This window comes from Ictalurus punctatus, chromosome 12 (genome assembly GCF_001660625.3).
Source record: "Ictalurus punctatus breed USDA103 chromosome 12, Coco_2.0, whole genome shotgun sequence".
Taxonomy (NCBI): domain Eukaryota; kingdom Metazoa; phylum Chordata; class Actinopteri; order Siluriformes; family Ictaluridae; genus Ictalurus; species Ictalurus punctatus.
Genome location: NC_030427.2, coordinates 9,486,211 through 9,513,710, shown reverse-complemented (window position 1 = coordinate 9,513,710; position 27,500 = coordinate 9,486,211). Strand labels below are relative to the sequence as shown.

Sequence of the window (27,500 nt, the reverse complement as noted above, 5' to 3'; positions counted from 1 at the left end):
AATAATGATTTAGACAGTGTACGTGTATAATAGGTTCAGTTCACATTACCGTGTTATAACATCTCAGTAACAATAACATTTGCTTTTGTACCTTCTACAGGAGAAGATGTCCTCCTCCGCCTCCAGTGACAGCGTCTCCCGTTTAAACCAGTTCAAAAATAAAGGAAAGGATGCCAGCGTGGGTGATGTGTTTGATTCCTTATCAGCAGGCAGCACTCACTGTTTATATTCGAGCCGAGTGTCGACGGTGTTTCTTCTCACCCTCTCAGGAGCTGAGGAGGAGGAGGATGGAGGTCAGTGTGGAGCTCCGGAAAGCGAAGAAAGACGAGCAGATCTTAAAAAGGAGGAATGTCAGCTGTTTGGATCCGGAGGCTCAGGATCAGGATCCAAACCATAACTCAGAGGTAACATCGGCAATATTACTCAGTCTTTACCCAGGGAAAGTCCACTCCATGAACTAATGTGCATATAGCAGGGGTTCCCAAACTTTTCTAGGGCAAGGCCCCCCAAATAGCATTAACATTTCACCAAGGCCCCCCTTTTGCAAGAAAGCACATTAAAAATATTTATTAATAATTATATCTTTACATTACATTACACTAGGAATTGATTGTGTGTGTGTGGCTGTCTGAGAGTGAGAATTTATTTTTCACACCAAATTGCTGAGGCGCCCCCTGGCGGCACCCTACTTTGAAAACCACTGGCATATACAGATACAGGAATTTAAAATAGAAAAGAGTTTCATCAGGATAGAAAACAACAGATTACTTACTTACTCGTGGTACTACAACACTATGTAAACAAAATACTGTACGTTTTAGCAATGTAACTTATCAGCAACGGGGGTTACTAGTAAAGTGCTGTAAAAATACACAATAAACAAGTGTAGACTATATTTACAGTAAAGTACTTAAATAAATAACTTCCATAGTATAAATGGAAATAACACATGATCCAGTACAGTTGCTCATTTGGCTGATGCTTTTTGTTTCTTTTAAATCAACCTCCAGTTCATAACAGAGCTGAAGGATCTTGCATAAGTACTCCATGGCAGATAGGAGGCGTTGGGATTTGAACGCATGACCTTCAACGCTATAGCACAGCACCCATAGCGTCCACGGTAATCAGGATGTATCTGAAATCTGCGCTTTTGTTTTGCACGTCTACACTGGCGTTCCTCAAACGTTTTCCAGAAATTACTCGTCCCCACTGAAACATCTGAAAACGCTCAAACCCCTGTGTAGACAAAAAAGAAAGGAAAAAAAGTAAGCAGCTCCGGCCTGCGTCAGAACGCTTTCCGTCAGGCGTTTATTTAAAAATACAGGCCGAAGGTTGTACAAAGTGACGTTAATCTTTTTATATTGATTCTCAGACACTTTTCAGAATACAGCAATCTTTTAAAGCAAGTTAATTCACTGGTGGATGTGGGTGAATCAGTGGTAGCTAGTTGTAGTAGCTCAGTGGTTTAGGTGTTGCGTAAGTTTGTGCGTTCAAATCCCAGCACCGCCAAACTGCGTCTGTGAGCAAGACCCATAACCTTCAGCTTGGCTGTATCCTGCATCAAGCTGCAAAGCAACACTGTTCCCAGTAAATTACTCTAAAATTGACAGTGTTTATTTATTTGATTTTTTTCATTGAAGCTAAATATTTACATACTTACAAAATACTAGATTATGATATCTACCAAGAAGGAAGCGAAAGTGGTAGTGATTAGTCAGGAAATAGACTCAAAGAAAACGGTTACAGATGAAATATCTCACTTTTGTTTGCTGTAAATATATCTAAGAAGACGGTTTAAAAACAAAGGACAAAGAAGTGCGTGGGCAGAACACACAATGGGGATCAGTGATTGGTTGTTGGGAAACAGTATTGATCAGTGATTGGCTGTTGGGGACAACAGTGATCAGGGATTGATTGTTGAGAAACAGTGGTGATCAGTGATTGGCCATTGGGGAAAATGGTGATCAGTGATTGAAAATGGTGATCAGTGATTGATTCCTGGGAAACAGTGGTGATCAGTGATTGGCCATTGGGGAACATGGTGATCAGTGATTGATTGCTGGGAAACAATGGTGATCAGTGATTGGCCATTGGAAAATAAATAAAGGTTATCAGTGCTTGGCCTTTGGGAAATAAATAAAGGTGATCACTGATTGGCCATTGGTAAATAAATAAAGGTGATCAGTGCTTGGCCATTGGTAAATAAATAAAGGTGATCAGTGCTTGGCCTTTGGGAAATAAATAAAGGTGATCAGTGATTGGACAGTGGGCAATAAATAAAGGTGATCAGTGATTGGACATTGGGAAATAAATAAAGGTGATCAGTGATTGGACATTGGGAAATAAGTAAAGGTGATCAGTGATTGGACATTGGGAAATAAATAAAGTTGATCAGTGATTGGACATTGGGAAATAAATAAAGGTGATCAGTGATTGGACATTGGGAAATAAATAAAGTTGATCAGTGATTGGACATTGGGGACAATGGTGATAAGGGATTGACTGTCGAGAAACAGTGATTGGACATTTGGGAAACAGTGGTCAATCAATGATTTGTTGTTGGGAACATCGGCTCACTCAATTGTAACTCTGTCAGACTATACCCACTCGTGGTGCATCGACCGAACCTGTTCTCTCAACTTATATTTAAGCAGCAGCTGTGCTGTGAGCTGGAGCGCTGTATAGAGTGCAGTACAGTCGCTACAGTCGCTAGTGTTGTTGCTAGGCACTTTTTTGGAAATAATGTCGCTGAAGGGGTCTAAAAAGTCACTACATTTCGCAACTCTGAAAGCAGGAGCTGCAGCTAAAATAGTCCTGAGTTCCATAAAGCCATTCAGGGCACATGTGCAAAACATCAGGTGAAGCATAAACAGAGGTGATGGCTCTTTTCAGTGAGTCAGCTAAACAACAAGAGCCGCCTGCTCGTATTGGCTCCCAAACTGCAGTTTGCCTTTGCCATCAAAGACATCAGAGACACAGTGGTGGTGTGTTATATGAGAATTGGTGTCCTCTGTTCATGCATAAGTTTTGTGTCGTGCTACTCAACACCATATGTGTGCACTTTATAGCATAAAATACGTCATTACATTAACAATACAATACATTAGCAATCCCAAATGTCAGTTCATATAGTGAGCATACAAGTTTTATTTGGTCTCATTCTCGACGTAACAGGAAATCGAGGTATTTCTTTACATAACAGAGTGGATTAGTGCGACTCTACTAAGTATTCAAGCAGGATGATAGAGAAACATCGTCGTTAAAAGCGTTCAAATGAGATGCCGTTCTCGTACACCACCTCTTTATCACCGAAGGCTGGGACAATCCTAAGACGTATACATGAGGATTTACATCATTTCTGTTACCCTCTGCAGTCGTTCCAGCACTGGAGTGTGGAGGAGATCGTCAGTGGCGTAAACAGTCAGTGTCTGGATCATCAGTTGCAGGCCACACAGGCAGCGAGGTAAGAGACACTGCATCCGGGACCTGGACGTCATATGAAGTCTTCTTTCACGCTACAGTCGTGTCCCAAATGACGTACTATACACTACGCACTCACACTATGCACTACGTACTCTACTGTCTAGTGTATGAATTTCACAAGGGTAGTATCATCTCAAACGGAACACTAACGGCTTTTTACTAACCGGAAGTATAAGCCGTCTCCCAGTCGACGGCAGACGACGCCAGATGCACATAATGCAACGCCGCTAGCTTTAGCAAAGTCGACGAAAATGAGTTTCGAGGTAACATAAACAGTAAAATGAAGAAATTCATTTACTGAAGATTTCACACTCTCTTTATTTTTTTTTTTTAAATTTTGAGCAGATTTGAGACAGCGTCAGCGCCTGGTAGCCCCTCCCCCCTTCCTCTACGTAAGCAAAGCTGCGACCGTTGAGTGCATGAAGTGTCCCAACATTCCACACGTCGTTTCTGGGCTTTTTTCCGTTCAGTAAGCGAACTTCTTCTTGTTGGAATTTTCAGTGTGAGCACATTACTCACGCTATTTATACCATAAAATGGCACAGAATAGTGCATAGGTATGTGATTTGGGACGCACTCCACCAATTTTTTAAGGCCACTCTCTTTTAAGCAAGACGTGGTGGTTTTGGTTTGAGCACAAGATCACATAAGCACCACACGTTTTGTTTTGAAACTTCCTCCTGACTGAGACGGTTCCGAACATTACACAGTTGCATGCGGTGATGCACATAAGGCGGTTAGATTCCCGGTTCCTTTTTTTGTGGTTGTCAAAACTCAATGCTTCTCCGTCACGTATCAGCCGTTTTGCATCGCTAAATAAACTAACACTACATCCGACTTCTGTCTCAGCGGCATTCGTGCTTCTTTCATCACCACTACTCCTGTTTTTTTTCTCTTGTTTTTCTTTTTTTTCACTCGTACTGTTTAGAGAGTCACCAGGTCTACACATGTTAAGAAGGCAGGATAAATTCTATGCAGGTTCTATACTGTTTTACCCCAACAGGAAGTTGCTGTCAAGAGAAAAACACCCTCCTATCGACTCGATCGTGGAAGCAGGTCTGATCACTACATTAGTGAGGTTCCTGTCGCTCTCGCACTGTCCTCCCATCCAGTTTGAGGCTGCCTGGGCTCTCACCAACATCGCCTCGGGCACCTCAGAACAAACACGGGCCGTGGTGGAGGCGGGAGCCATTCCAGCCTTCATCGGCCTCATCTCGTCTCCTCACCCTCACATCAGCGAGCAAGCTATCTGGGCCCTCGGCAATATCGCTGGTGAGAAGACGTAGCAGTAAACATTTCACCGATGCGGTTTCTGTTTGAGTCTGAGTTTGTTTTCCTTTTAAGGTGATGGCTCGACGTACAGGGACAAAGTCATCAAACACGGAGCCATCGAGCCCCTGCTCGCACTCCTGTCTCTTCCCAACTTGTCTATGTTTACTGTAAGTGCCTTTGTCACTATGGGTACTATACGGGGAACTATACTGGGTAGAGGTAGCTCAGGAATGGTTCGGAACAAAATCTAATTGACATTTAAAAAAAAATATATCCTTGTTCCACGTGTAGTCACTTATGGCACTGTTTATGAAACTGCACGGTACGGCTCGACTCGACTCGGCTCGCCTTTTGGGGGGCTTTCGACTCGGTACTTTTTTTAGTACCATCTCAGTCAAGGTTCCAAGTGACTCGAGCTGATCCTAAATGTGAGCCAGGCACTGACGGAGTAAAGATTCTCCTCAACGAGTGGCTCTGTGTTGTGCCCGAATAAATGTGTGTAAGCGATTTATATAAATGTAATAAATTGAATACATACTTTGCGTATGGTGATATTCTGTTAATTGAAAATTATATATCGTTTGTGTCATTACAGATAAAATGACAACAAAGGTTTCCGTCTTAGATTTTAACATATCTACGTACACATTGAGCACTATATAGGGTCTAGAACGCCGTTATTATACGTCCTCAATAGGCTCCGTGTTCAGTGGACAGGACAGGCGTTTGGAATGCGGCCTGACCGTGTATTTGTACAGGGCTTCAATTATACAACATGTGGATGATGGCACCCACGTTGAGACGGCAGAAAAGCGACGCGGGCCGAGTCGAGCTGTACCGTACCGTGCGGTGGAAAAGTGGCTTTACGCTGCCAAGGCATGTTTGGTATCTGAAATTTGCATCAGTAGTTGTGCATTACAGCTACAAGGCTTATGTATGTAGCAAGTAATGAATGTCTCTCTACATCAAATATTTCCTATAAAACAGTTGTAAATGATAAATACGTTTTATACCGCAGTGATGTTGAATTCTCAAATCTGATTGGGTCAGGATGTCTGTGTTACTAGTGGAACTTGAGAACATGCGCAGATAGGATTTTTTTTAGTATTCATTTTTATAGTAAAGCTTCTGAGCTGTTTTAATTGCCAAGCCTCTGAGCCTGTTAAACATCGATCACCGCCCTTATATATATATATTAGTTTTAGACCCCCGGGTCATTTCTGAACTCTCTCTTCCTCCCTGGTTATAGACGAGCTACCTGAGGAACGTGGCGTGGACTCTGTCCAATCTATGCCGGAATAAAAACCCAGCTCCTCCCGTGACTGCGGTGCAGCAGATGCTGCCGGCTCTGCTGCGTCTCCTCGAACACAACGACCCCGAGGTGCTTGCGGACACATGCTGGGCCGTGTCCTATCTCACCGATGGCCCGAACGAGCGCATCGAGGTGGTGCTGCAGGCTGGCCTGGTGCCCCAACTCGTACAGATGCTCGCCTGCTCAGACATCACCATCATGGTGAGAAACTCGAGCTTGTTTCAGACATGCAGTTTGATGAGGAATGGATTAAACGTGAACGAGTAGAAATTCTGGGAAGGCTGATACGGACGAGACCTAGTACAATTCCCTGGAAATGGGGCAAGAGGGCTCATGTGTGAACTCATATATTACTGCAAAATGCATGACAATACCTCTTGGGTGACTGATTTAAAACATTAGCAAAGGATAGCAGGAACAAAATAAGGAGAAACATCTAGCAATTAAAGCAGTTTATGTATTGAGCACGATGAAGAAACCCTTTTTTAGAGTCTTGCTATTAATAGTGCTTGGTAGTAGCTTTGTTTTCTTTATCGTAATTGTACCTGTTTTATCTGGTTTTATTATCATTTACCTTTTACTAAGTCATGTGAAGGATTGTGGTTAAGGTTTAGAAAAGTGCTATACAAATAAAGATTACTTACATACTTGTAGTGCTATTGGCCTTTCATGCCACGGGTGACATTCCACCAGCAGAATCAAGATTAGGACTGCAACAAGTAATCGATTATAATCGATCATTAAAATTAATCGACAATGAATTTCATTATGGATTAGTCGTGTCTGTGACACCACCGTGGATAACGCCCCCGTCTGTGACGTCACTTCACAACGGTGAAAAACGCATTTCTCTGAATAAAACACTGTAAAGCTGCTGCTGAGGGAAAAGTGCACGATCCACGTCGTCCAAAACACGCGAGTGTTTTATGTCAAGCGCTTCATATTAACTCGTAAGTGTATTGACGCCAGTCGTCGTGTCGGATGCTGCGACAGATGCGTGGGCCGGTTAATGTGTTCCAGACATGTTTTCTTCAGCACATTGCATGTTTACCTTTTATATCCTTATCTGTAACAGTTCGAAATTCACGCCAGTATTTCCGTTTTACATAAAGCCTCGTCAGGACAGCGAGCGAGTCTCCGTTAAACTTCACCGAATGAGCGCGAGTCCACACGTACGCGTCAATCAATCAAACAGCGTGCGAGAGAAAGGAACGCCGAGTAAAATGTTCATCAATGAACTCTTCATAATGCTGATGCTCTCGCGTCGTTTAATTTCACAGACTCCATCGTTGCGTGCACTGGGGAACATCGTGACCGGAACGGACGAGCAGACTCAGAGGGTTCTGAACTCCGGGGCGCTGGCTGTGTTCCCCAGTCTGCTGCGCCACCCAAAGAACAACATCCAGAAGGAGGCGGCGTGGACGCTGTCCAACATTACAGCTGGGAAAGACACGCAAATCCAGGAGGTGGTTGACGCGGGTCTGGTGCCTCTGCTGGTGGAGGTCCTGCAGCAGGTGAGACAAACTCACTACAGGATATTAGCTTCCTTTACTTGCCTAATAGAGCCAGTGTCTAAATAAAGTAGCAAACATCAAAATGAAGACACCCAACATGTCTCAGCTCAGCGACTATATTTAGGAAAAACTGTGAAAACCACAATATTGCTTGAAAAGGTTCGTTTTAACATAGAGCTCCCTTATAGTGAACATGTAAGGAATAAAACATATCGGCGCATGCTGTTATAGTAAAATAATCCACGATGGAGTGCTGTGATATAGTTATGACTCTGAAGTGGATTGTTTTCCTATAATAGCATGTCCCTGAAGTGTTTATTCCTTTTATACAGCAGCATTTGTTCAGTGATTTGCAATTTTGAATTTATTAATTAACAATAGATAATGCTTTTTTTTTTTAGGGGGCCAAGCACCGAAGGTGCATAGGCACCCTATTGTTATTCTACCCTTTCTTCTTATTATTATTCTGCTTTTTCTTCTTCTTCTTCTTCTGGCTAGCGTGTCTTTGTCCATAAAGACCTCTGGGTAAAAAGTCATGGAATTTGGCACACTTTTAGCCGAGGTTCTTAGGAACATTTTGACCAACTTTGGGCCAAGTCCCGCCAACGCTCTAGCGCCACCATCGGGTCAGATTTGAACCATTTACGGTCATAACATTTGAATCGTGTGTCTATCCTGGATTCCCTGCGTCGAGTTGAGTTCAACGCACCCTATGATGACAAAACCTTATTTTCCCCGCTAGTCCTATAAATTTTGTCCAATCACCACCAAACTTGGCACACGGTGTCTTCAGAGTAAGCATCACAAAAGTTTTAAAAGAATTTGTGCAAACAAATCTGATGACGAATCCACCAAACAGGATGTGAGGCTGTATCACAGCAACGACCTTGCACCCTGAGACAAGTCTTGGTAGGCAACTTCAGGACCATGCCCTGAGGCTATGCAACAGATTTAGTGACAGCGCCACTTACTGGTCAAAAGTTACAATAACATGCCACAAATGCTTCCATCTAAGTGCCATTTTTGCTACTCTGCCTTCAAAGCTTATCCAATCTTTACCAAATTTGGCTCACATCATCTTGAGATCTGTCTAAACAAAAGATATCAAACAAACTTTGATATTCAAAACCGTTCTCCCATAATGGACTGACAAATGCGTGAAACTACAAATCATTCTTGAATTGATTCCTTGCCTATGGTTATGACCCACCGAGTCTGGGTGCTTGGTCCATGAAAATGCTGCTCGCAGCTTTCATTTTATTTATAATTACATTTAATGTTGTGGAACGTCTGCAAGACAAGTTCCTGTTATTACATATGTTATAGCAGCTATCTTTTTTACTCTCTGTTGACGTTAATGAAGTTAAGACAAAAAAAAAAAAAAAAAATGCATCACGGTGAACTGGAAAGCCTGAACTCCTCTGTGACTCACGTACTGGAAACTTACTGATCGTTACAAAGCACTGACTCCTTTCATAGATATTAAATAAACATCTCCACACAGAAAAATGTTTAAATTTAAGTTTTTTAATCCATTTATTATTAGACTCGGATTATTAGATGTGGAACGTTCACTATACAAGTGTCACGACACGGGATGCGAGTTGGCCGGAAGTGTAGATTTAATTGAACAAAAACGAAAGTACAAACACAAATTATTAAACACGTAAAACATGAACCGTGGAATCTAGGCAGAGAAACACAAGAACAAAGAAATGAGACAACATTAGACAAACGCAAGACGAGCTCTGAAGTGCAAAACGTGACTTAAATAGTGAAGCTGATTAACCAAAAACGTGATTCAGGTGAAACCAGTCATGTGACGTATCAGTGGCTTCTGGGAATCGTAGTCCCGGGCTAGTTCCAGCATATCCATGACAAGAAGTCCCTGTGTATGAGCTGTCACTATAAAAATGATAATGTATTAGAACTGCACATTAATATAAACCTATCATTTGAATTAGAGCAAATTCATCAGCACGTTTTGACCGATCAGATTTTAGAATTTAACTGTGGTTTAAATATCAGTTGTCAATTTTGAGGTTTAAGCATGTTTCTTTTGTCACAGGGAGACTATAAGACCCAGAAAGAGGCTGTGTGGGCCATCACCAACTACACCAGCGGGGGGACGGTGCAGCAGGTCACGTACTTGGTTCAGTCTGGAGTGCTCCCACCTCTCCTGAACCTCCTGTCGACCAAGGACAGCAAGACCATCTTAGTCATCCTGGATGCCATTCTGAATATTTTCATGGTAAACATGAGACATCTGGAAGCCATGTTTAATCATGCAGAATCACTAGGCTGAAGGAATTTGGTACATTCTAGTTTCTATGGCGGTCACTTGGACATATTGGTTCAAATTGCCTACATTCATGCAGAACATCTACATTTGGATATGGAAGCTCAATTCTAGGTAGAAGACTGATGAACATGAATACGAATGATTCAAAATCACGAATTCTGTCCAAACACTGAGGCATGGCTCCTGAATGGTGCGACAGGAAAGATCACGAGGGGTGGCATACACTCTCTCTCTATGAATCACAGTGAAACTAGCCAATCATGGGCATCCGTGAGCTCAAGCATGCAAAAGTGGGCGGGTAGCACTTTCCTCTGAGTGTTACACCATCTGCTGATGAAGCCTGAGCATTAGTTCGAAAAGATGCAGTTGGCTGGTTCAGAGGAAGTGTGTGATAGCCTTCCCCCTCCTAGGTCGGTCGCTGGTTTACGATCAGGAAGAGCTGCCTGGTGAGTGGGAATTGGCCCTGGTTAAATTAGGGAGAAATTCGAGGAGAAAAAAAAAAACTGGCATCAAATCAGGACAAAACTTTATGTTGAAATGATTTTATTTTGTTAATGGTGGTGAACAAATTTATTCCTAGATTTTTCAGGGGCATTTACACAAGAAATGAAGTATCCATTAAAATCCAGGAAAAAAAAAACGTCTTGGGTTTGTGTACCATTACGTTACGAGACTCATTAATGCGAACCTCAATGGGTCAGGTTCCCGATCGTACAATCGGCAGGAGTTATTGCAATTTTATACACGGATCACGTCGTCACTTCTGTGCGTACCGCGGGTCTGTTAGTAACCCATTACGCTGTGCTGACCTGCAGGCTGCAGATAAGATGGGCGAGACGGAGAAGCTGTGTCTGATGATCGAGGAATGCGGAGGACTGGACAGGATCGAGGCACTCCAGGCCCACGAGAACGAGATGATCTACAAAGCTGCACTCAAACTCATAGAGAAATACTTCTCAGGGGACGTAAGTGTGCAATGAAACACTGAGCATCTCTCTGTTCTCCGAGTGCAGGCCGTTTTTAGAAAACAGTTATTTAGAGTCAGTGGTTGTAGGCTGTAATCTGAAGGCATCTTGAAATTAAAGGTGATGGTCCGTCGGACATAGCTGTATATACATGCATTAGTGTGAATATTTTTAGAACTGGATTTCCAGAACTATATAAGTAACGCTATAGCCAGTGAGAAAAAGGATCTCCTGATATCTAAGCAATCCGGTGTTAAAGGAGCAGTCATCTGCCTGCGAGGACAGTCGCTTTCTATGCTGAAGGCTGTACGTGTCACAGAATATTATTTTTTAAAAATAATAATAAAGTTAAAAATTGAAGTGCCATACAGAATAACGGCACTATTCGATATGTAGTGCGCTGGCACCATTATAACAGGATGGCCTTCAGAATTCAGAAAAATGAATGACCGTGATTGGTCAATGCTAATAATAATAATAATAATAAATTATTACTATCATCATCATAATAATTCTCCTGCTATTACCGGTTCATTAATAATTTGTGATGAACAATTTCTGCTTTCTTTTCGTTTTTCATCAGGGAGAAGAGGATGAATCCATCGCACCTGAAGCAACCACTGATGGCTACACCTTCCAGACTTCCGATAACCAAAGCACTTTTCATTTCTGAAATACTCCTACACCACCACTACTCCGTTCTAAATTACTTTTATATATATATATGCTTATGTGTGTGTATACATATAAGGATTTTTTTAAAACTATGTATATAAAGGCTCTTTTTAGTTTTACACTAAGCCTTGTAAATAAATTTTTCACATGTACAATATTCTGTGGTCTACTGACGTATGAGTGGATAAGAATTTTAAAATAAAATACAGTCGTCCCAGGCGAAATATCCGAGCACTCTAATAAGCCCAAGTGCCTTAAAGGTATCGTCCGTGCAAAAATGAAAATTTCATCAGCTGTCATCAGTTACTCACCCTCGTGTCGTTCTAAAACCCTTAATACTTTCGTTCGTCTCGGGAACACAAATGAGGACGTTTTTAATGAACCCTGGGAGATTTCTGTCCCTCCGTTTACAGTCCAAGTAACCGAAACCGTTCATGGAGGCATCGTGAAAGTAATCCATGTGACTCCAGTGGTTAAACCCCGATTTTATGAATTGGGTACGAATGCTTTGTGTGCGCAAAAAAAACTCAAATGAAGTCTTTATTCACAAAATGTCTTCACTTCCGCATAGATCCCCGATACGCGTTCACGAGAGAACCGCGACGCATGCGTGTTGTGCTGAGCTTGTACACCGGGACCCAGAAGCGCCGCACCGTTTACAGCAGAGAAATACCGACGTTGCACACATAGAACAAGCTTTTTAGGCAAGACATTTTTTTTTGTTTGTCTCTCGCGTCATCAACAACACGCATGCACCGAGGTTCTCTCATGAACACCCGTCGGAGATCGACGGTATGCGGAAGTGAAGATATTTTGTGAATAAAGATTCATTTTAGTTTTCTTTGCACACACAAGGCAAAACATTTAACCAGTGGAGTCGCACGGATTACTTCTACGATGCCTTTATGAACTGTTTGGATCGTGAAAGTTTTGGTTACATGGTTCTGTAAACGGAGGGACAGAAATCACCCAGGACTCGTTAAAAGTGTCTTAATTTGTGTTCCGAAGACGAACAAAAGTCTTACAGGTTTGAAACGAGGTTTTTGGGTGAACTATCCCTTTAAATGCTTACTATTTTGATTTTCATGGATGAAGATATTTAGTGGTTAGCGCGTTCGCCTCACACCTCCAGGGTCGGGGGTTCGATTCCCACCGTGGCCCTGTGTGTGCGGAGTTTGCGTGTTCTCTCCGTGCTGCGGGGGTTTCCTCCGGGTACTCCGGTTTCCTCCCCCAGTCCAAAGACATGCATGGTAGGCTGATTGGCGTGTCCAAAGTGTCCGTAGTGTATGAATGGGTGTGTGAGTGTGTGTGTGATTGTGCCCTGCGATGGGTTGGCACCCTGTCCAGGGTGTTCCCCGCCTCGTGCCCCATGCTCCCTGGGATAGGCTCCAGGTTCCCCGTGACCCTGAAAGGGATAAGCGGTACAGAAGATGGATGGATGGATGAAGATATATTTTGGGGTGGCCACGTTGGATCGCCTCCCAAAAACATGCTGTAAGGTCTATTGGATATGCTAAAATCCACACCCCTAGGTGTGAGTGTGTGAACACGTCCCATTTAGGGTGCATTCTCACCGGATAGGTTTCCGGATCCACTGCGACCCTGCCCAGGAAAAAGCGGAAGATGAATAAATAAACGAACATAGATTTAATGAATCCTACACACCAAGTTCTCATATTTTACTTATTTATTTGTACAAAATCATCATATAAAAACGCTTTTCGTGTTACCAGCAGTAACATGATCGTGCCTGCCTAAATTCATTTCTGAGCTACATTTCCAAACTATCAGTAGCTGTCGTTTCTCAGTTTGTCCATGCGATGTCGCTGTCGGTCATTTTGTAGACATAAACGGGGCGTAGCCTAAATGTCTCGGTACTTCCTACACGCGCGCACTGTGTTTAGTACGATATAATAGTGTGCTCGCCTTCACACGTAGTGCCCTACACGTCTATTTGGAATCCCGCCCCGGGTTAAATAGCTTTTTTGGCTGCCCACAACTTTCAATCCGACCGAAAATAAACTGGTTTGTCCAAGAACAGCGGTGATTTCCCATGGAGCGGGATTAAATAACACGTCCACGAGGTTCAGGGTTTTCCAGGCTGGTCTTGTTTTTAACTCTTTTTTTTATTTTTAATTTGTATAAACAGTGATGTGTAACGTGGATGCGGATTTTTCTCAAAGTTTGATTTGAATGTTTCATGTGTTTAAAAACCCATCCGGAGACAGTAATGCCGCGTTCTCCGTGGATTCACTCGCTGTTATTGAAGTGTAAACAACAACAACAACAAATAAGCTTCTAGGGAAAGTCGTGTTGTTTTGTTTTGTAGGCAGGTAAATTAGTGAGTAGAAAATAGCCAGGAATAAACGCCAAACTGGAATATAAAGGGAATGTCTAATCCAGGGGCGAGGAGAAATGGTCCGGTGAAACTGCGGCTCACAGGTAAGTTCATCAAATGTTTACACTTTTGTCGAATTCATATAAACACACCTCGTTTATTTACAAAACCGTCACTATAGAATGTAGCCCAGAACACCGTTTAGCCTTACACGCTGCTAAAGTAAACATCCCCTGAATAACACTTTTACAGAACTTTTTAAAGTAACTTAAAGCACCAGAAAATTGTGCCAGCTTTTACTTTATTTAATTGCTAATTAGACGTTTTTTGTCTGTCGTGTTCATCCTAAAACAGAGGTCAGGAATTACATCACTGTTCTCAGTTTTAGCTGGTTAGCTGTTGTTATGGTGTGCTACGTGGTATCCAGGGGCGTGGCTACACGAGTGGCACTTTGGGGTGGCAGCTGCCACCCTGAACTTAAAATCCTGCCACCCTAATTGTCACCCCAGCGCTTTATTATTGCCCTGCGTTTAACTTGGAGAGTTAACGAATCGTCATTTTAACTCACTACCGTCGTGTCCTAGACCAGATCCCGTGAGTATTCGGAACTGTCCGGCAACTGTAATGCAAAGAAATAAGTAAGTAAATAAATAAAAAGGGTCAGCCTTGTACCATCACACTCGTACGTGGGTCTTCCATATACACTTAATAATAATAATAATAATAATAATAATAATAATAATAGATGAGTGGAACAACGGGTGAGCGATCCTGTCCGTGTGGCGTTTCTGCGCATGTTCTCATCATGTCCGTGTAGGATTTCCAGGTTCTCCGGTTTCCTCCCAGGGGTCACGGTGGCTTAAGTAGAACGTATGCTTCGCTTTTTACGCGTACGCTAGGAACAGCTTCCGCCCTGTGTGCGTTGTTTGCATGTTCTCCCCGTGCTTCGCGGGTTTCCTCCGAGTACTCCAGTTTCCTCCCTAAGACATGCATCGTAGGCTGATTGGCATCTCTACGTTGTCCGTCGTGTGTGAGTTGTGTCCCGAGTCCCCTGGGATAGGCTCCAGGCTCCCCCGTGACCGTAAGTGGTATGGAAAATGGATGGTTTCCTCTCAAACACCCCCCCCCCCCCCCCCCCAAAAAAAAAAAACATTCTGGTAGGTGGATTGTCAATTCTAAATTGGCCCTGAGGACTGGCATCTCATCCAGGCTGTGTTCCCCACCCTCGGGATAAGCTATAGATCCAGTGCCACCCTGACCAGGGTAAAGCAGTTACAGAAAATGAATGAATGAAACGGGTTGCAACATAATTAGAGATGATTTCAAACAATCTGACGCTTCTGTCATTCTGCAGAAGACCATGGTTCATTTAATAAGGAACTAGAAGTAAATATCCTTTACTTTTTTCTTTTTTTGAAAAAAAAAAAAAAGCAGCAGTTTTCCTTTCTTTCATCCTCTCTTTCTCTTTCCTCTCTTTTCCTCTTAAATGCCGTTTTGTTGTAATTGTTTCTTTGTGTAGCTTTTTGGCAGATGCTTTTATCCCAAGTGATTTATGAGAATCCAATCAGTTGAGAGCTAAGAGTTTGTATTGAAGCCAAACAGTTGGTCTGTGTCAGTCGTGGGATTTAAACTTAAAACCATCTGGTCACTTGGCACTGAGTGACCACTAGAGGAATTAACATTTATCTCTCATGTCTGATTATTCCATTTGTGGCAAGCATGATATTTGTCTCTCAGCGATGCATCGTTTTCTACTCCATTGCAATGGAGTTAATGAGAGTTGAGGGTTAAAGCGCACCTAATATGGATTTGAAACGTGCCTAATTTAGTTGTAGAGGTCTCGTACAATAGATTTACATGCATCCAAGGTAAAAAAAAAAAAAAAAAACCCAAAACAAAACACTTCAATGTGCTCATAATTTAACTTGCAGCAGTACTTTTTTCCCCCAGTGTCACAAACGACTCGTTAAATGATTCGTTCTGAAAGATTCATTCTAAACTCCTCCTTTCAGAGAGCATACTCTGCTCTGATTGGTCAGATGTCCCAGTCTGTTGTGATCGGTCTACCGCTATCAGTGTGTGTCAAAGGAAACGCCCACTAGCATAACGTCTGTTCGCGAGCAGCCGATGTAGTCCAGAAGCAGGGCTTTTTGTTACAGACTTACGTAGGTTAGTACAGGAAGTAAGTCTGGAATCACTAACGACTCGTTTCAGCTGTTCAGAATCAGTTCCTTCTTTTGGAAGTCAGTTTGTCGTGCGCTTTGATTTTTGAAACGTTGCAGACTTTTTACATTCACAAACGGCTCAATGTACACGCGACATGAAAGGGAATATCTGAAAAACCATAAGAGGTGCACTTTAACACTGCAAAAAAACAGCACAGCAGCTGTGAGGTCTTCTTTACGCCCTTCTCTGTCTGCTTCCTTTGGCACGGGTCGATCTCCTGACACAAACACAAATGAATCATTAACTATAAATGTGTGTGCGCGCCTTTCTGAATCAGCCTGCTGCTAAATTGGGGTCGCTGGAAGCTTCTTTAATGAGAGGAAGCTACAGGTCAAGTATTGTGCTTTTTTCCTATCACTTTTAGCCAAACGCCACCAACTGTCTCTTTTTTTTCCTTTTCTTTTTTTTTTTTTTTAAATGACATCTTGACTAGAAATCCTTACTGTTGCGTACTTTAAGAGCTTTTAAAAGTAGAACAAAGTCCAACGTTTTTCCTTCCTTAAAACGTTCCTATTTGCCTAGGCGTGATGATTCATCATCATTTATTGCCGGTACTGCTCAGTTATTAACAGCAGTAAAAGCCACAGCTGATTAGAGCACTGTGTAACAGGAAGTGTTATAGGAAGCCATTTCTGCTGACTGATATTACATATTATCTCTCCATCATTACATTATCAGTCTGCCAATGCGAAAATGCACCGTCTGATTGTCTGTCTGTCTGTCTGTCTGTCTGTCTAGCCGTCTATTTATTTCTCGGCATGTCTGTCTTTCTGTCCGTCCGTCTGAATATTACCTGCAATGTAGATATATATTTTTAATCTATTTATCTGGCCATGCGTCTGTCTATCTGTCCATGTATCTAACTGTCTCATCTATACATCTTTGAATATTTCTGTGATCGATCTCATTTTTTTCTATCTGGCAACATCCATCTTTCTGTGTGTGTGTCTAACTACAGAGCTAGAAAACATCCATCCATCCGTCTATCTGACACATCTATCTTTTATCTTTGTCGATCTTATTTGTCTGTCTGTCTAACGCACTCACTATTTGATATCTATCTAACAAATATCTCTCTGTCGGTTTGTCTGTCAGTAATGATTTTGCACTCATGCTCAAAGTCATGAATGAGTATTTGTCTCTTTCAGGCTGAAGCTGTGCATGCGAGTATTAGCGTGTGAGTACTGGTGAGGCTCGTCCTGCTTCCTCGAGGATCAGTAACCTTCTCTCGCACTGTGCTGCTGAAAAGCCTCTCTATACCAAGTATCAATAGAGTGTGTGTGTGTACTGATCAGGGCTTGTTGGTGGAGCTGGCAGGCTACACTCCCAATCCCACACAACACCCTTAAAGTCAAAAATCCTCGCTCACCTTTTACCCCAATGTCCAGTATCACAGATTTCAGTCCGTCCAAATACCTGCTTATGACTATTCAGTACAGTGGAGCAGGCTTCGATTACTACATTAAAGAACATAATCAGTACGTTTTAGCGTACTGATTTAATATGGCTTTTTTAATGCTGATTTTTGCTGTCAGCGCTTTCTTTTTATGGCAAAATGTAAAATAATAATAATAATAATAATAATAAAAAAACCTGTACTCTGATTTTCACCACACCATTAGACAGGCCATATCATTTTTTATGATGTACAACAGTTCCTGTTGTTCCAACGTTCCCATTGTTCATCATATTTAAATACAGAATACGTTCGCAGCTGCCGTGAGCAGGTTTTTGGCAGTAACTAATTTGAACCGAATTAGAGAGGAACGCTACGACACTGCATATCATGGTCACGGATTTAGTGGCTTCCAGCTCATGGAAATCAAAAATCCAGTCTCTTAAAATATCCGACTAAAGAATTTATAATGCAGAAATGTCGAGCTGAGAAGATCTCTAATCAGATAATTAACTCAGAACACCTGCAGAGGTTTCCTGAGCCTTTAATCTCTCAGTCTGGTTCAGTACACGACCACAATCACAGGGAAGATGAAAGTAAATGTTGCATTTCATCTGGAAATCAAGGTTCCAGAGTCTGGAGGAAGAGTGGAGAGGAACAGAATCCGAGCTGCTTGAAGTCCAGTGTGGAGTTTCCACAGTCAGTGATGATTTGGGTTGCCATGTCATCTGCTGGTGTCGGTCCAGTGTGTTTTCTCAAGTCGAGAGTCGATGCAGCGTCTACCAGGAGATTTTAGAGAACTTCATGCGTCCATATGCTGACGAGCTTTATGGAGACGCTGATTTCCTTTTCCAGCAGGACTCGAACCTGCCCACAGCGCCCAAACTACTAGTAACTGGTTTACTGACCGTGGTGTTACTGTGCTTGATCGTCCAGCCGACTCGCCTGACCCGAACCCCGTAGAGAATCTCTGAGAGACGCCAGACCCGACAATACAGACCAGCCGAAGTCCGCTATCAAAGCGACCTGGACTCCCAGAACACCTCAGCAGTGCCTCAGGCTGATCGCCTCCATGCCACGCCGCATCGATGCAGAAATTCATGCAAAAGGATTAAAGTCCAGACCGAGTGTCGAGTGAATAAATGAACATACTTTTCAGAAGGTCGACATTCCTGTATTATAAATTCTTTATCCGAATACTTTCAGATACTGCATTTTTTTATTTCCCTGAGACGTAAACCGTAATCAAGATTTAAACAAAGAAAAGGCTTGAAATATTTCACTATGTGTATTGAATCTATAAAATATGAAGGGTCCACTTTTTGAATTAAATTACTAAATATTCCACAATATTCTACATTTTTGAGGTGTATGTATTTATTTATTTATTTGTTTTTTTGTTTGTTTGTTTGCCGTGAACCACAGACTTTTCCCATAACCTGTAATCAAACGTGAGATGATCTCGTTTTACTCGCCACTAACTATGAGGTATCTACCGGTGATGAATTTAGGATTATGTGAGTGTTTTGCAGTCCCGTCGCAGTTTTCCAAATGTTTTCCCCCTGAAAACCAGCGCACAGTAACATGGAGAACCAATCAGATCACAACCTTCAAGTTCCTGAAAGTTGTGGCAAAGCGTGCAGAAGGTATCAGATGGAGCCTCAGACTGGACGCAGATGGTGAGACGTGTCGCTCTGTGTGACGAAGTTTCGATATATCATCCCCTTGTGCAGGTCGCTACTTTAGGTCTCTGAGTGATGGTTGTAAGTCTATACATCGCTAGTCCTAGCTGGAGATCTCCTTATCATGTTCCGTCACCTGTACATTTGAAGGAAGTGGAAAATCACACCGCTAGTTCTGCGTTCTCAGAAACGGCCTGATTCCCTGCACTTTTTGTTTTATCATGTTTCCTCACTGTCTCTAGGCAAATTCGTTTCCTCAGTGAAACAGAAGGCTATTTGCCTGAGAAAGCCCCGCTTAGGTCCACTCACTTTCAGAGGTCTTGTACTCATTTCCATATTAGCAAGTTACTGCAGACATCCTCTAATGTAATGTTTAATCCATGGCAGGACAGTGACCTCAGTGTGTTCATGCTTGCGCACACACACACACACACACACACACACACACACACACACACACACACACACACACGTGGAAAAAAACGTTTACAAAAAAAATCCTGCATTCAACAAAGCAAGGTGCAAAAAAATTTTGCCCCCTCCCCCCAAGTGTAAAACCTTGTGTTTGGATAAACAGAACACGGCTTATAAGTTCAACAAATGGAAGGTTACTAAGCTTATTTCTAGAATATCTTTCGCACTAATTTCAAGCTTGTTTTCTTTATATAAATGTTGCTTCTTTCAAGTGTTCTTTTCCAGAAAGAAGTGAGATTCACTGTCCATAGATTTTTTATTTATTTATTTATTTATTTGTATTTTATGACTTCTAAATTATTGTCAGTACAATATATATATATATATATATATATATATATATATATATATATATATATATATATATATATATATATATATATATATATATATATCTAAAATATATATATATATTATATATATATATATATATATATATATATATATATATATATATATATATATATATATATATATATATATATATATATATATATTTTAGATTCCAAACATTAGTTTTCTAGCTCAAAATTAAAGGTTGCGGGGAAAAGAAAAAAAACGTTTGTACATCATTAAAGAAAGCAGCGTATTACATCAGAAAGCACTTTTCACATAAAAATAAATAAATAAATAAAAACCCACAGTGAAGGCCGCTGGGTTTTGCTGCAAAAATAAGAAGTGCGACAGTCAGAGTCTCCAGAAGAACCGTGACTGGTTCTGCGAGATGCTCGATAACACTTACAGCTCACTTCCTCATGAAACTGCACTCATTCTACCTAAGACTACTATTTTATTTTCATTTTATTGCCACACCAAATATATATATATATATATACTCTTTACGGTATTTTTAATGTAGAAACATTTAATTTCATTATTTGAAGGCATCTTTGCTCTACAGCATTTCTTTGCATGTGCCTAAAACTTTTGCACAGTCCTGTGTGTGTGTGTGTGTGTGTGTGTGTGTGTGTGTGTGTGTGTGTGTGTATATATATATATAAAAAACACTTTTACTCATTTTAAGCAGCTGTGAAACTCTTACTCTATTGATGGATAGTATTTGTTGCAAAATTATCTGCCAATTGAATAAGACGGAGAAAAATTCAATGTTAAAAATGAATAACGCCTGAAATGAGCATTTTAATGGTCTGAAATTAGCCTTAAGAACAAATCATCAGTCAGGGAATTAAAACGGGGAAATTCACTTATATGGTCTTCTTACGATTGATGTTTTAAGAAATAAAACATCTCTGAAGATATCTTTGGAATTTCCTCTGTGTATAAGAGCGCTATATAAACCCAACCCCCAAATATATTTGTTATATAATCACATCATCATAAAAAAAAAGATAAATTAGCATTTATTTCAGATGGATATATATATATATATATATATATATATATATATATATATATATATATATATATATATATATATATATAATTTTTTTTTTTTTTTTTTTTTTTGCAGTGAACCACAGACCTTTTCTTGTGGCCTGTTGGCAAACATGCGAGCTGATCTCATTTTATTCGAGGGGAAAAAAAAAAAAAAGTTTTGTAACAGTGTTTAATGTTTTGCATTTGGATCAAAGAGGGGAAAAAAGATTGGACAAAAGAAAAAATCTTGTCAGAAAATCGCGAGTTTGGATCCTGATGCATCCGTCCGAGGCTGGGAGACAAACAAGCAAAATTGACTGTGTTGTCTGGGTGGGATGAATGATATACTCTCTCTCTCTCTCTCTCTCTCTCTCTCTCCCTCTCTCTCTCCTGTCAATCACCGTGACACTAGCCAGTCATGTGTGTGTATATCAGCTCATGTGTTTGGAGGAGGGCGGATCGCGCGCGTGTGTTACGCTGCCCCGTGACGCAGCAGTCTGTAAAGATGCAGTTTGCTGGCTTCACATGTCTCGAAGGAAGCACTTGTATCCTGATTGATTGGTAGTTCTTGTAAACCCAACAGATTGAGAGGGGGAAAATTACATAAAACATATAATCCTCCTTTTTATTTCCTTCATGTTTTGAAATTGGTTTAAAAACAAACAAACAAACAAACAAAAAACCCCATTAATAATATTAATAGGCTTAATAATCTCATAATTTAAGATATCATTTTTTTTGCCTGGAGCCAGAGACCTTTTCCCACATCCTGTCTGCAAACATATGAGATTCTCATTTACTCGAAAAACAAACAAAAAAAAATGTCTTCCCACTTGACCGAAGCATCACCGTTTGCGTTTTGGATAAACACAAGACGGGGTAAAAGTTGACGGATACTTTTTCTGAAATAAAAACGTCCTAGAGCGAATGAAGCCAGTAAAGGCCAGTTTGAAATGTTCACTGCACGTCTCTTCACACACGCATGAGAAGAAAAGCTTCACGCTTTTAGAATTGCCCGTTCCTCTGGAAGCTCTGCTCTGCCTCATTTCAAAGAAGGGAAAAAAATAAAAAATTGTTCCACTTGACCGAGGTGTAAAAGTTGGCATGTGGATAAAGATGGTATAAAGGGTGACGGAAAGTCCTCTTTGGAATAAATGATGCTTTAGCGAGTGTGTGTTTCAAGCTCTCCATGACTGTGTGTGTTTGGCTAGTGCAGTTTTGATGATGTCATCATGTTGCTCCTTTTGTAAAACAGAACAGCAGTCGACAGGAAAAACACAATTTCTTCCGACGAGTCTTTGGGAAAGCGGCTTAGACTGTGCAGACTGTTGAAGCGACAACACACGCCTTACGATTTCCTCTGCGCCGACTTTCAGCCTCGCGTGCGGGCACGGCGTCTTCTGTTCTCACACCTGGCGGTAACGAGTGACGCTTGTACGCACATCCTAAACAAAAAGGCGTCTCTTTCCATGACGAAAATAAACCGTGAGCTTTCTATCCACACACGGCTGCCGTAAAACCCGTTTCGCATTTCTGGATCGCACTTGTTTTAGATGTTTTCTCTTTCTGCTCAGGTGTATATAATACGGTCGCGGCCGGAGGTTTGCACACGCAACTCATGAACACGAATGTCACGGCAATATTGGGCTTTCGGTAATTCCTTCGAACTGTTCTTTTTCTGGGGCGGAAATAATAACGCACAAAAACAAGCGTTTGGTTCACAAGTTTTCATTCATTTCTTTCAACGCAAGGTCAAAATTACACATACAGGGTCAAAAATATACATTCAGCACACCTAATATTTACTTGAGGTTTCACCTGGAGCGGACGCTTTTGGTGGCCATCGACCAGCTACTGATATGTGACCACTCTTCTTGGCAGAACTGGTAAAGTTCAATGACGTTCGTTTGTTTCCTGGCCCTGACTTTTAAGCACAGTCCACAAATTTCCGATAGGGTTGAGATCAGGAGTTTGGGAAGGCCATTCCAAAAGCTTAATGCTTTATCCATTCCACAACCTGCTTCGGGGTCATGGTCGTGCTGGAACGCCCACGTTTGGAATGCCAAGTTTTGACCGTCTGGCTGATGGTTTGAGATTATGTTGGATAATCGTACGGTAGGCCTCCTTCTTCATGATTCCATCCACGTTGTGCGGTGCACCAGTTCCACTGGCAGCGAAACATCCCCAGAGCGTAATGCTACCACCACCATGCTTAACAGCTGGTACAGTGTCTGCCTCACCTTTACTCCTCTGGTCGTTGTAGCCAAACGACTCAATCTTTTTCTCATCTGACCATAAAACCTTCCTCCAGAAGGCTTTTCCTTTGTTCGTATGGTCAGCCGCTTACTTTACATAGGCTCGAAGGTGCCGATTTTGGAGCAGGGGCTCCTTTCTTGGACGGCAGCCTTTCAGTCCACGGTAATGTAAAACTCGCTCGACTGTAGACGGTGACACTGATGTTCCAGCCGCTTCGAGTTCATGGCAGGCCCGTAGTCTCGGTGGTTCCTGGGTTTTTCCTGACCATCCCAGCCAAGTTCTTCTCAGCTGAGGGTGACGGTTTGGGTCTTCTTCCAGACCTTGGCAAAGTGGCTACACCTCCCGATAACTTGTACTCGCGTACAGTTGTTTGAACTGATGATCTCGGGATGCCGCAATTGTTTAGAAATGTCTCCGAGAGACATTCCTGACAAATTCCCTTTTCAGATCCGCACTGTGCTCCTTGGACTTTTTCTACACTATAGTACTGCGTGTCGGTCAATCCATCGAAGTGCTGTCAAACAAACCCTTTATATGCTGGCACAGAGACGCTCCAGCTGTAGTCAGTCATGATCACTAACAGGAAATTAAGAGGCGTCGGTCATGGCAAATTAGAGGACGTTTTGGAACTTTCAGCACCACTGAAGTGTTTGTATGTGTATTTTTTGACATTTATGTGTAATTTTGGTGCTGTGTCGATTACAGAAAACCCCAAATGAATTAAAACTTGTGTATCAAATTCTTTTTAAAATGTTTTTTTTTTTTTTTTTTTTTTTATTCAAGATGTTTTGTTTTTCTGCCCCAGAAAAAGAAAAGTTCAAAGAAATGATTGAAAGCCCCATCAATATTGGCAAGGAATGACCTTCATGTTCATGATTAGTGTGCGTCAAAACTTTCGACTGTCTCTTTATTACCAAAGAAATTGTAGAGAAGTATTTGTTTATCGAGAATTTTATTATTTTGAAACTGTTTTGTATCTCAGGCAGGCTTGCTGATGTGATTTCGATCCCTGTTATCTTTATTATTAAAGAAAATAGAAAAAATATATAACTTTTTTTTTTTTTTTCAGCTGAAAAGTTACACATGAAATTTGATAAAACTGTTTACTAGTGTTAAGGTGAGTGAGTGTTGATTTACACGGCCGTGATGTTTAAAGGTTCTCTCTTTTTTTTTTTTTTTTTTTTTTTTTTTTTTTCTTTCTTTTCTTTTCTTTTCTTTTTTTAAAGTACAAAAATGTTTGACTAAACATTTAAAGAAAAAATTTTGGAAATATTGTTTTGGTCCAAACAATCACTATTAAAGTCTTGTTCGGTTTGATGTAAGCTGAGGGAACGGCTTGTGCTCGCGAGTGAACACACGTCACATGGACAGCTTTATTAAATACCCGTACATACTTGTTTCCACTGCGCAATTCCTGACAATGTAGCGCTCTCTTTTTTGCTTTGAAGTGCACCCGCGTATGCACAGAAGCCTGCAGAGTTGTCCCTTGGTTTGCCCCCCTTTGACCTTTGACCTTTGTCCCCATCATCCGCACCGGAAGCGTCTCAGACGGCAGCGTGGCTGCATCTCGTCTCCTCACAGCGATCACGTATCGCACTTCCTGTCTCACCACTTCCACTGGAAACCAGCAGAACACCACACACACACATGCACAACACACACACACACACACACGTCTGTGTCTTAGAAACTTAGAGCAGACACTGAAATTCTGCACGTCTTCCTATACCTATTGCCCCACTGCTGCACGGTTGAACTTTTACACAACTTCTGCAAAATCACGTCTGAACACGGACTGCTTTCTGCCGTCTGAGTCCGTGCCGTTTCGTCTGTGCGTCTGCTTTTGTGTGCTTGTGGTTTGTTTGTGCGTTGAGATTTATCTTTCATATTGCAGAGAGTGTTGTGTCTAGAGATGAGCAATATGGAAAGAACATGTCGGAATATTTGAAGAGGTTTTCACACGGTAAACAATTTTGTTTGCTTCGGTCGTCCGTCCCCGTGCCCCAACCCCCCCCCCCCCCCCCCCCCCCCCCGGCTTTGGTAACAAGTTAGGAAAGACACGCACGCGACAACCTACACAATCTGTACCGCTACATTTAGAAACAACAACAAAATCCTGTAGACTGTCGGCAACAACGATCGTGGTTACATGACTAACACGATCAGAGTTGCAGAAAATCTGAACATTACAGCTAAGAGGATCCAAAAGAGGTTGGAGGAAGCGATTAAAGATAAAAGATGTGAATATAGAATATTCGTTCCCTCGTTTATTCGTTCGTCTTCGGTAGGTGCTTTAGGGGGGTCAGGGTGGTGGTGGATCTGGAGCCTATCCTAGGAATACTGGACCTGAGGTGGGAATACAGCATGGAATGGGATGCTAATCAAGCACAAGGCACCATATACATACACATGCACGCATACACACACACACACACACACACACCTTCATACCTAGGTGCAGTTCTGAGTCACGATCAAACCAAGGACTCTGGAGCTGTTACTCTGGAGATGGCTACTCTGCTTATATGAAGCCTAGAGTATAAATAAAAGTAAACCCTGCATTTAAGCAGAAACATCTGTGTATTTATTCGGAACCTTTTCCGAGCACCGTTCTACTTTTGCAGGTGTGATTTCTTACTTGCAGAATCGTAGGAAAAATCCTTTCCCCGTGGATTTTCCCGCCATTGCTTCATCTTCGAAAACCCGGCTATAGCGATTACCTAAAGTCACGTCTTCCTTTAGCCAGGCGTACAGGAAGTGACAAGTTCTGGGCGGGAGTTTAGGCGGTCGACACATGCACTTTACTGACCTACAAGAATCGGCACAGAGGTGAGTCTTTTATTACGAAGGACGACAACGAGGAAGGATGCTTGGGCAGTCTCTCACCACGATTAGCACAGATATACAAATCTTTAAGGCTAGAATCATAGAAATGCGGGTACTTTCTGTCTCTTCCGTTTTTTTTCTTTTTTCTTCAACTACCTTGAGATTCAACAGCCCTGGGTCACTGTTGCCACCTAGTGGAACAACTAAAGAGTGCAAAAGAATTAAACGTGCGACAAAGTACGCTACAGGACACGCGTAGTCTGCTGATGATGAAATTTGCGGGTCACGGGTACCGAGCGCTGTATCTAGCGTACGCGTAAAAAGTGTAGTATACTTTATGCTTAAGTGGGGCGGGAATACACCCTGGACAGGGTTACAAGTCCATCAGGGCACCGCACACTGTTTAACACCTAGGGGCAATTTAGCATAGCCAGTCCCCCTACTGGTGTGTTGTTGGAAGATGGGAGGAAACTTGAGAACAGGAAGGAAGCCCGTATGGACATGGGGAGATCATGCCAAAGTCCACACAGTCTGTAAACTGAGCTCAGGCTTGACCCGGGGTGATATTACCCACCTCAGTGCAAAACTACAGAAGCAAAATTTGAACATTTACAGCAACCAAAATGTTGCCGTACATTTTTCTTTTTCGTTTTGTTTACCAAATCATTCCTTCCAAACATTTTATACCCTGCACCCTGACTGGGAGGGGGGGGAAGCTTAGAAAGCCACGATTGTTCAATTCCTACTTCACACACATTGGGTGTGTTTGAAAGTGTCCTGTTTCATGGACATGCATGGATTTAGGTGTTGACCTTGCCAAGGTGTGAATAAGCGATGCACTATTTTCAGACGGTGTTGATTCAGACACGCAGCACTCGGAAAGCTCGAGGCCGAGCCTTTAAGACTCGTCCTGAAGTGCTGAATTAGAGCATTATAGTCTCGCTGACATGCTGAAAACCTTTTAAAGCTCTTAAACCTATTACAGCTGACTGTTTAGAGCAGGACCCGAGGACGGATGACTCCGAGGAATTTAAGAGGACACAGCGCCGTCTGTCCGTCCCCCGCTCGAACGCGCCGTCTCGCACGCACACTTCCCGAGCGTGTGTTTTGGCTGCGACCTGAACATTCTCTGCAGGAGGTTTGTTGGTTTTAATGTCTCGCGGTAATCTGAGCTTCCTGAGCTGCTCAGGCTGCGGGAAAAATCATGTCAGAGTGAGAGAGTTGGGGAAAGAGAAAGAAGGGACGGACGGCGTGGGTGACCGAGAAAGAAAGAGAGACTTTCCTACAGTGGGTTAGATGTGATTGGCTGTGGTTAAGTAAGAAAGAAAACACTACGGGGCGTGCAGTTATAGGAAAATGATCAACGACAGGGTGGGGTTGTGTGGCCTGATGTGAAGCTGAG

The 27,500-nt window shown here is 42.0% G+C and overlaps 2 protein-coding genes across 2 annotated transcripts in view; both read left to right on the top strand.

The window, feature by feature from the left end:
* LOC108273116 (importin subunit alpha-1) overlaps positions 1-11,678 on the top strand; it is a 12,005-nt gene extending 327 nt beyond the window's left edge. Inside the window, exons 2-11 of the mRNA XM_017482145.2 lie at positions 101-178; positions 270-404; positions 3,375-3,463; positions 4,487-4,755; positions 4,828-4,922; positions 6,005-6,268; positions 7,348-7,581; positions 9,650-9,832; positions 10,699-10,848; positions 11,432-11,678. Of these exons, the coding sequence (XP_017337634.1) occupies positions 101-178; positions 270-404; positions 3,375-3,463; positions 4,487-4,755; positions 4,828-4,922; positions 6,005-6,268; positions 7,348-7,581; positions 9,650-9,832; positions 10,699-10,848; positions 11,432-11,521 (1,587 nt within the window). The 3' untranslated portion in view covers positions 11,522-11,678. The remainder of the gene's footprint in view (positions 1-100; positions 179-269; positions 405-3,374; positions 3,464-4,486; positions 4,756-4,827; positions 4,923-6,004; positions 6,269-7,347; positions 7,582-9,649; positions 9,833-10,698; positions 10,849-11,431) is intronic.
* A 1,768-nt stretch (positions 11,679-13,446) lies between these two features.
* LOC108273115 (E3 ubiquitin-protein ligase SMURF2) overlaps positions 13,447-27,500 on the top strand; it is an 87,143-nt gene continuing 73,089 nt past the window's right edge. Inside the window, exon 1 of the mRNA XM_047158865.2 lies at positions 13,447-13,965. Within this exon, the coding sequence (XP_047014821.2) occupies positions 13,914-13,965 (52 nt within the window). The 5' untranslated portion in view covers positions 13,447-13,913. The remainder of the gene's footprint in view (positions 13,966-27,500) is intronic.